This window comes from Rana temporaria, chromosome 5 (genome assembly GCF_905171775.1).
Source record: "Rana temporaria chromosome 5, aRanTem1.1, whole genome shotgun sequence".
Lineage (NCBI taxonomy): Eukaryota > Metazoa > Chordata > Amphibia > Anura > Ranidae > Rana > Rana temporaria.
Genome location: NC_053493.1, coordinates 124,160,323 through 124,171,135, shown reverse-complemented (window position 1 = coordinate 124,171,135; position 10,813 = coordinate 124,160,323). Strand labels below are relative to the sequence as shown.

The 10,813-nt window shown below is 39.5% G+C and overlaps 1 protein-coding gene across 1 annotated transcript in view; it reads right to left on the bottom strand.

Annotated features, from left to right (window-relative positions):
* Positions 1–377: 377 nt before the first annotated feature.
* Positions 378–10,813, bottom strand: part of GADL1 (glutamate decarboxylase like 1) — a 427,714-nt gene continuing 417,278 nt past the window's right edge. The window contains exon 15 of the mRNA XM_040353089.1: positions 378–2,398. Coding sequence (XP_040209023.1) covers positions 2,225–2,398 — 174 coding nt within the window. The 3' untranslated portion in view covers positions 378–2,224. The remainder of the gene's footprint in view (positions 2,399–10,813) is intronic.

Sequence of the window (10,813 nt, the reverse complement as noted above, 5' to 3'; positions counted from 1 at the left end):
AAAACAAAACAAAAAACAAATGCAGCTAGCACATCTAAGGACTGGTAAGCAGCAATGTATGTTATGTTTGTTTTTGGGTTTACATACAGTATGCTTTTAACAGGGGCTGGCTGGCAACTTTTGGTCCAGGGGGCATGTGGATGGGGAGGCCCTAGTTCCCAAGGCTACCACAGGGCTTAAACATATGCCATAGTCATAATTATTTCTTATTGGCCACTGATATTCTAATGTTGAATCCTAACTGCTGTGGTCTAGTCTTAGGTAGCAGTTGAAGCCCTATGTTCAGCCTGCACATCAGATGCAGACACCTCCCAGGGTACACAACAGTTGATATGAAGATAAATACTAGCCTTTCAAACTTTTTAAGACCTCACAGGTTATCTTTAAATGCACCAATATTTAATTTAGTAAGCACACAACAAAAACATGAGTAAAAGACATAGAAAGATTCCAATACTTGTCATTATGAAAAAGAGGTTTAGGTATTGCATTATTTAAACTAGCAATGCTAACAGTCAAAGATCACAACACATTCTTCTGTACATATTCATTCACTATCACAGATCTAATTATTTAGTATTAAAGAAAAACAAGTAATGGTTTAATACCAATCAATCATATATGTATAATAATAAATTAATTGATTGTTTCAGGAGACAACTTGAGTTCATAAAAAACAAAGGAAAAAAACAAAACAAACCTGATTGCATTATGAGCAGAAAAATAAGTGTATAGTTATTTTGTTCTATAGGTAGACACAAACTATATTTTTTCCTGAGTCTTTACATTTTCATTCTCTTTATTCTGTAAAACTATTGCACAGTTACTTTGAGTCTAACTCCAGGCACATTCAAAAAAAAAAAAAATCTCCACAATGCCTCCACCTAAGGAGTATCTGTGGCTCTTTTTTTTAGGGGATAGGTTAGCATACACTAATATTTACTTTACACCATGGTCCACTCAGTGATAGAAAGTAGGAGGGCATTCCTACTAGAGGCCACATCCCATCCTGAAGATGTGGTCACTCGTCCTTCACTGATTTTAGGAGTGGTGACATCCATGAGAAGGTCCTTGAAAAAACTGGTCAGACATTAGCATGCAGAGAAAGAACAGCTTTGGTGGACCAGTTATCAGCAGGGAGGAAGATTGAAATGTAAGGTCAGTATTACTGTATGTTAGCCATTCCCTAGAAAAAGCAAGCAATACATTCTTTACCGGGGAAGGTGGATTTAATATCAAGTTATTTTTTATTATGACTGGGGTAAAGCTTTAGTTCTGCTATGTAGAGACAAGTTTTTCATTAACTATATATATACTCCACTGAACTATTCTCAGTGGAACGGGTTTGGAAGACTTACTGTGATAACTATTAAAGCCTGCGACAATGGGCTTTGTTCACATCAAAGTTGCTTCTCTCTCCATGAAAGATTTATGGAATACAAAAGCAGCTTTAAGCAGACCATATGCAGCTGTCAATGAACTCCAAATGATGTCAGCAGCATCTCAAACTGATGTCAAAAGAAAGCTCATTGACAGACCTTCACGTACTCTTATTCCCTATTACCATAAAGTGTTCATTTCAAAGCTTTGTGTCAGGTAGTTCTACATCCAGCCACTCTGCCTGGGAGGAGTGTGTATCAGAGAATTTTGTTATTCAAGGCATAGGGAAAATTTTCTGATTTTGAGCCCAGGCAAAATGACCAGAAGGCGAAACTGTTCTGTTCATGATTGTTGTAATTGTAAGTAGATACAGTATATGCTATATTTAAATGTGTGATGTCCTAGCTGACCTTGGGTGAAGATATCCTTTGATACTTTATGCATGCCTTAGATGATAACTAGCATAGAATAAATGCCTGAATATTCCAAAGGACACTAGCATAAATACCATCAATTGGCAGACATGTGAATTTAGAAAAATTCCATGCCACTATGAATATTTGGCATAAGCATACTATAAGGTATATAGAAAAATGCCTAAACATGTAGCTGAAAGTAAACTGCAAGGGTATAGCCTGTTTTATTCTATAAGCAGAAAATATATTGTAGTGCACAATTATTGTCTCTTGTTTTTGTATAGAATATGCTTGATTATGGTCAGGAAAATAAAATGATGTGGCAGTCTAGCCTACGCCTATACTATAGTGTATGTCTAGTGTAAAATGCTGCAGTCTCTCTTTTGTCAAGCCATATAAGAGCAGCACATTGTGCTGCTGTGCCACAGCTACAAGTCTTTGCCGAGCAGTTCAATCTCATCCAACACAAAGTCCATATCTTCACGGCTCACTTGGGGGCTGATGACAATGTGGCGGAAGAAGTTGACTTTGTCACGGTGTGGTTGATATCCCACCATCATGCTTCCTTTTCTCATCATCCTTTCTTTAATTATGGGTGCAACCTGCAAAAAAATATATATAAAACATAAAAAAAGGGAAGACAAACATCTATTTCACAAATTTTTGTTCTGCATCTGAGTTTAGGGTTTTAAAGATTAGTCTGTACCATATTGATAATGGAGATCAATGTTGGGTAGAGAGAGGAAGATTAAATCAACCATATCACTAGTTTCTTGTATATGTAAGAAAACCTGCATAATGCCTTGTACACACGATCGGTTTTCCCGATGGTAAAAAGTCCACTGGGAAAACCAAGGGGAAAACCGAGAACCTGCTCGGTAGCTTTTTCCCCTACACGCGGCCGGTTTTCCTGGCAGGAAAACTGCCATGAGAGCTTTGGTCAGGAAACCTGGCCGTGTGTATGCTCCACCGCAGGCTTTCCCCATAGAAAAACTGCTGGCTTAAAAACTGCCAGGAATCCCATCAGGAAAAAAGAAAACATGTTCTCATTTTTCCCGTCGGGATTCTCGGCGGTTTTCCTGTCGGGAAAACTGCCATGGAGCATACACACGGCCAGTTTTTACGGCCAAAAGCTGTCATGGCAGTTTTCCCGAGGCATTAATGTGAAAAACCTTGAGGGTTTACAATCCCTTTAATGTCTCCCTATTGGTGTATTAACATGGTGAAAAGTCTCTAGGGAGAAATGGGAGGGAAAAAAATGGGGATGGGGGTCAATCTTAACTTCAGTTCTCAAAGATGTGATCTGCATAATGAAATCTTGAGGTTCTGAATTGCGTCCCCTGCATTTTACTGTTTTGTGTCATTCTGTACAAATTCACTTCAAGCTTCTTTCATGACTTCCTGACCCCCTGGATCAACACTATGTGCTTTTATGAATATTAATATGTTTTTGTTGATGTAGCAATCGGAAAATTAATCCACTTTTACCACAACCAAAAAGACTTCAGTGGGTGCAGATTCCCAGAAGCATCACTAGAACCAAAATACTCATTTACTATGCTGCTGCTTGGTGTTTATTGCCAGTGTTGCTTGTAAAAGTCATACAATTATTTAAAAAAAGTATATATATATATATATATATATATATATATATATATATATACATATATATATATATATATATATATACATATATATATATATATATATATATATATAACATACAGTTGTATATACAATTTTAAAGAGCTTCCAAAAAAATTATAATTAAGCATTATCCAGCATTTCAAACCTCTATATTCATTTAAGAGACTGAGGTTTACATGATTTAAGAAGTGATTCAGAAATTACTAATACGTTGATGGATAGATACTCGATAGTGGGATTTATAGAATTACTTATTTTGTTCAAAAAAATGTTCAAAAGCTAAGACCTGAATATTTCACAAACTTGTGTCTTCTGAGATTTATTATAATACATTTTTACAAAGTAATGTTCAGTGTACTGGTCATTTATCACATGAGAAGTTGCCTTGTATCATTAAGAAAAGCATGTTTAACACTTAACCAACATAAATAGATTAGCTGATTCAGAAGCAGGTATTTAGATAAGAGGATGTTTGCCCCAGGCTAATGAAAATCAAGGGAGTATTTTGTTATTTATGAGTTCTTAAACCTGTACTTAAAATGTATGTAAACCATAACTGAACTGCTTTAATTTGCTCCCTTTTGATCTGCAAAATATACCATTGAAAGTGTTTTGCAAAAAAATACCTATTGATCCAGTTACAAATCTTGCGAGCTAATACCTTCCTGTGTTTTCTACCTCTGCTGTTTGCCATCATCAGTTAACATTTGTTCCAGCTATTTGGCAAACTACAGAACATCTCCCCCATGTTATAGAGAAGAGGAGAGGGAGAGGTGTTCTGCAGGCCTAAAATGACAATACTGCTCCTCCGTAGAAAAAGTACAATTGGTGCATTGACACCCATTGATGTGGATGTGGGAATAAAAAACCTGAAATAATAAACAAATTCAGCCATCACATCTTATGTCTCATACACACGATCAGTTTTCCCGATGGGAAAACTGTGAGGAGAGCTTTTGGCTGGGAATCCCGGCCTCGGTATGCTCCTCATAGTTTTTCCGACCGGGAAACTGCCCAAAAACCGCCAGACAAAAAAAGAGAACCAGTCCTCTTTTTTCCCACCGGGAAAACCGGCGGACTTTTGCAGGAAAAACTGCAATGGAGCATACACACGGCCGGGATTCCCGGCCAAAGCTCCATCGCAATTTTACTGTCGGGAAAACTGGCCATGTGTAGGGGGAAAGACTGACCGAGCAGGTTCTTGGCTTTCCCCTCAGGATTTCTGATGGGAACTTTTCCCGTCTGAAATCCCGCATGTGTGTACAGGGCATAAGAACTGTTATTTATAAGACATATTTGCTCTTGGGTAAAGAAAAAACAGCCATGTGATAAATGGCTAAAAATTATGTTTCATAGAAATGTGGATTCCAACCATTCTGTTTTTACAGCTGCTGTGTATTTTTCCCAGATTTTTGCTATATTTCAAGAGAGGTGACAATAGATATAGATGAAAGACATTTTTTTTAGGAATCAGAATTCATGTAAGATTGGGCCAGTTTGTTCTGAATGGGAAAATTCAGACTTTGGGTCTACTGGTAAATTGTACCCGTTCACCTGGCCATTGTATAGTGTGCAGTGGACCCTCAAACCAACCAGAACAACAATAAATAAATATTATTGATTTTGCAAAAGTCTGTTTTCTAAGCTCTGGAATTGGAAGATAAGAAATATTTTTAGTTTTCAGTCTGGCATTCAGAACATAATTTTTCTCTTGATATAAGGACTAAAAATATCCATTTATCCATAACACATATACATATATTTTGTTATCTGATAGCTTCAAAATTTTGCTGCAGATATCTAGTCTTTTACTCCTAATATTCATTCTTTCTGAGGAAACGTAACTGTTTAAAATGCTTTAAGTAATTTTCCCACTGTGTACTTATAATTATATAAGAGAGTTTGATTACCTAACAATGCAAGTGAGCAGTGATGATAATAGAACACCTGTATATGGGGACATACTGTATGTAGCCAAATGCTGGGTTACAACAACATGGAGAAGGAGCATTGCTCTTTACTTGCTTTGCACCCTCTACCAAGATGCCAAAGTTGTGCTGCACTGTTCTCCTCAAGCCAGTAGATTCTCCTTAAGCCAGTGAAGGGAGAGCTAAAGTCAAGTGAGCACATGGACTTTATTACAGAGTGCCCGGAACCCTGGGAGGTATAGTCCAAGACGACAGCTACGTAAAAGAACAACTGACTTTCCGAACTATAGGTTCCAATAAACTCTGGGTGGCAGGCGGTGCCAGGTGAGGGATTCTGTTAAATTACCCAGGAAAGCTCTCTCTCTATTGGTGCTGCAGGAGTCCATGTAGACACAGCTGTGAAGTACTTGTCTGTCTGCAGGAAGCCAAGCCAACCAGACTCAAGCCCAAGGTTAAGAGCACAGACAGTTCCACAGCACTGCTACCTTTGCACTTTCCACTGAGAGACCAGAGTATTCATCCTCCTCTCTACTTCAGATCACTGAACAACAGGACAAGACCAAGGGGGCCTCTTCCACTGCGAGAGCTTGTGCCACTTCCTGGGAGTCATTGAGAGGCATTTATACTGCTAGCAAAAACCAAGACACTGAGATCAGGACATTTAAGACACCAGCTTTGTACTGCACTTTCACAAAACCTGTACCGTACCCTTACCAACTCTGGGCTGCAGGTATACCAAACTGTTACCACACCTGGGGCTGCATTCACAACACCTCATATTAAAACTTTACAGTCATAATTGTAGTGTTTGGCTTTGACCTCCCCCTTAAGATATCCCCATTCCCCTTCACTATCCGTCTACTATTTATGCTATGATAAAGGTGTAGTTGAGGTTTCTATTCAAACCCTGGACAGGCCACCCTAATTTTGCCTTTCAAGTGCATGCCCTTGTATTATAACTTTCAATTCCCGACTTGAACACACGCAGCTGACTTAAAGGTGATTTACACTATTTAGATGAACTTTACAAAAAGGGGAAATTGAAACATTTTGAACAGCTGCAAGCGGAATTAGTCCCCACTGCTGAATACTACAAATACAGTATCTTCAAATTGCTCACTGCCTCACACACAGAGGAGCAGTACTCAGGAGCGCTTGGTTATATTACACATCTAACCATATATAGTATCTTATTATTTTATAATCTTCCCCGGAGGAGCAGGTGGTAAAGTAATCTAGGCACCACATACTCCCATCAGCAGTGAGTGACAATGTGTTGCTCAAAATATCAAGCTACCTGCTGCATTTCAATTTGGGAAATTTTCCTGCAGTGGTATTTAACACCTACTTGTTGGAGAGGCTGTGACTTTACAGGCTCTGTTTTCCAAGTACTATGAGAGTATCTACACCTTACCAGATATTCGCTTTTTTTTATTTGTGTTCTTTCTGCAATAATGGTAAACCATCTGACTCATTCACCTAGCCTAGCATTACTTAACCTGGAGATTGATTCTATTCCCCCTTCAATATCACAGTCATCAAGCATGTCCTTCTGACACTAGATTGACTATAACACATCATTGGAAGTCATCTCTCCCTCCAGAAGTCATGGAGACCATAGTCCTGATACAAACTCATTGCACGTTTAAATTTAGGATGGCACCTGGAAGAGGCACTTACCTCTGCCCAATACATGAGTAGCATCCATGGGTACTTTGGTTTAGACATTATACTAAGAATTTCCGTGGCTACTATTATGTTTTTAATATAATGTGATCTCAATTCATAACTGTTCTTTTCTATTTTACTCTTGTTTCCTGCCTGCTCAGCCTGATTTTGCTTATATATTATTATTATTTCAGGAATTTATATAGCGCCACCAATTTACGCAGTGCTTTACATATACATTTTACATTCACATCATTTCACATAATCATTATAGTTGTTCTCTGTCACGTGACAGTCCGTGTTATGTATTTCGATATATGATGGAGTGTTATACTAAAAGTATTGAATGATAGGACTTTTTTCTTCTCTTTGATTTATTCAATGTTTTGATTCCTGTCTGTAATTTTTTTGAAAAATCAATAAAAGTGCATTAAGAGAAAAACTGTACAGCACCTTCCCACTCTTCATTGCATGCAGGTTTAAAAAAAGACTCATCAAGTTTATCAACAGGTCCAAAAGATAACCCTAAGGACTGTCCCCCCCCCCCCAAAAAAAACACCCTGTGCACCCACTTCCCTCTTTACCCCTCCCAGTCCTACTGAGGAAGCCCATTGGGCGTAAAGCATATAGGGGCAGATTCACGCTGCAAGAGCCATAAGATGCACAAGTTCCTGAGGTTTTGAATATGGTTTAACTGGTTTTTAATAATGAGATCTGTGGAGCACATAGTATAGCACTGTGGGTGCTTTTTCAACGTAAGTGTAATACTATAGGAACTTTAATCTCTTCCCAACAATGTAACACATATATGATTGAACTAGACTAGGCTTTTTTTCCATGGGGCCGCATATATGCATATCTTCCTTTGTTCTGGTAGCACGCTGCACAAATATACAGCTAAATTAATTTTTGTTAATTTTTTTTTTTACTATTTTGGGCCAGTTTTTTTTTTTTCATAATAACAATTTACTACCAAATGAAAGCCAAATTTGTCCTGAAAGTTCCTTTAAAGTGTTTATGCAGATTTGGGCATTAGATGCCATCTTACAGTATGCCTAGTCCTAACTGATAATAACTTTGTATGCTAGTTAATGTTATTTGCCTCATTTCTATGCTTGCCTTGTTACCAATAATATTAGGCGGTAAAATATTAAGTTTACTTTTAAAACCTGGTTTGGTGCTGACATATCTCTACTACTGGATACTACGTATTAACCACTTGCCGACCAGTGCACAACTATATACATCGGCACAATGGCTTGGCTCGGCATATGGGCGTATAGGTACCTCCCCTTTAAAAAGCGGCATTGTGGGCACGCCACAGGCTCTGTGAGTCCGACTGTGGGTCCCGCAGACTCAATGTCTGTGGGAGTACACACGATCGTCTCACAGAGAGGAAGAACGGGGAAATGCTGATGTAAACAAGCATTTCCCATTCTTCCTAGTGACAGGACACAGATCACAGCTCCCTGTTAACGGGAGAGGTGATCAATGTCATGTCACACACAGCCCATCCCCCCTATAGTTAGAAGCACTCCCTACGACAGACGTATCCCCTTCAGCGCCCCCTACTGGTTAAGCCCTTTAATGCCAGTGTCATTTTTACAGTACTGATCGCTGTATCAATAACAATGGTCCCAAAATGGCATCAAAAGTATCTGATGTGTCATAATGTTGCAGTCACAATAAAAATCGCTGATCGCTGCCATTACTAGTAAAAAAAAATTATTAATAAAAATACCATAAAACTATCCCTATTTTGTAGATGCTATAACTTTTGTGCAAAGCAATCGATAAACACTTATTTCAAATTTTGTAACCAAAAAGATGTAGAAGAATATGTATAGGCCTAAACTGAGGAAAAAAAACAACTTTTTTTTATATTTTTGGGGGGATATTTATTATAGCAAAAAGTAAAAAATATTGCTTTTAAAGCAATTTTTCTCTATATTCCATGTGATGTCATCACAAGGCTCATAAAGTTTACTCAGATGTGGCAACCAAGGGGAGAATTTGCAGGTTGGTATTGTGGGTGGTACTATGGACAAGTTTGCAGACAATGACAGGGAAGTGGGTACTCCCCTGTCATTCCTGTATGTAAGTAAATCAGCAAATTATGTAAAAGTTGATCACACTCTTCTCTTATAATTTCATAGACAATTCTGTATGATTTACATATTTTCATAACAGAGCAAGCAATGACACGATGAGGGAGATATACTAAAATTGCTGTACACAGAATCTGATGCAGCTGTGCATAGTAACCAATCAGCTTACATGTTTTATTGTCAAGGCTTAAGCCCCATACACACCATCAGATTATCTGCAGATTTGTGTCTTCAGATTTACCAAAACCATGTAGTACAAGGGCCTGCCTGTTTGCATACAAATTGAAACTCTCAGGCCCCATACACACGAGAGGATTTATCTGCAGATACGGTCCAGCGGACCGTATCCGCGGATAAATCCTCTCGAGGATTTCAGAAGATTTCAATGCGATGGCGTGTACACACCATCGCATTGAAATCCGCGCTGAAATCCTCTGCCGATGACGTGTCGCGCCGTCGCCGCTATTATGACGCGGCGACGGGCGCGACACTGTCATATAAGGAATTCCACGCATGCGTCAAATCATTACGACGCGTGCGGGGAATCCCTTTGGACGGATGGATCCGGTAAGTCTGTACAGATGAGCGATCCATCCGTTGGAATGGATTCCAGCAGATGGATTTGTTGAGCATGTCAGCAAATATCCATCTGCTGGAAATCCATCCCAGGGGAGATTTATAAATTTATAAATATCCGACGGAGTGTACACACCATAGGATCTATCCGCAGAAACCCATTTGATGGGATTTATCTGCGGATAGATTCTATGGTGTGTATGGGGCCTCAAGGTTTGACCTCATATTATATGGTTTTGGTAAATCTGAAGACAAAAATCTGCAGAAAATCTGATGGTGTGTATGGGGCTTTAGGGTCCTTTCTCATGGGCTAGCCCGCTTGGCGGACTCTGCTTGCTCAGCAGGGCAATCACTCCGCTGATCCCGCTGAGCAGGCGGATGACAGGTCCGTCCCTGCTCACTGTGCTGAGACGGACCTATCAGATTCCCGCTTAGCATTATGGAGAGATCAGATGAAAATGGCCTGTCCATTTTTATCCAATCCCATCAATCCGATCCTCCAGACAGACGGGAAATAGGGTCACCATCCATCTGGATTTCACGGACAGGATTGAATCAATTAGCAGCAGGTGTCAATGGACATGTCACCGCTGACATGCGCTGCCTCATAGGAGTGAATGGAGGCACTGATCAGGACAGGTGGACCTGATCGGAAAGCCTGTGTGAAAGGGGCATTAATTGAACAAGTTGAAGTTAGAAGCTGATTGGTTACTATGCACAGCTGTACCAGTTCCTGTGTACACCAGTTTTAGTAAATCTCCCTCAATTTGTTTTAACTAAAGTGTCGTTGCCATAACGAAGATCACTGTTTCTTCTCAGTGCTCCTGGAAGCACTAGCTGACTGAATTAAGCAGAGAGAGAGAGAGAGAGAGAGAGAGAGAGAGAGAGAGAGAGAGAGAGAGAGAGAGAGAGAGGCACAGCAGGCCATACAGCAGGCCATACAGCAAGTCTGTTTCACTGATACCTCACACACAACTTTCAGTGTCTTGAGCTTCTAGTCAGCTGTTTGATGTATGATGCTGATCAGTGACCCTAATGATATGGGGTGGGTAATGGATGGAGGCAGGAGCTGCAGGGTCCTGATCAATGG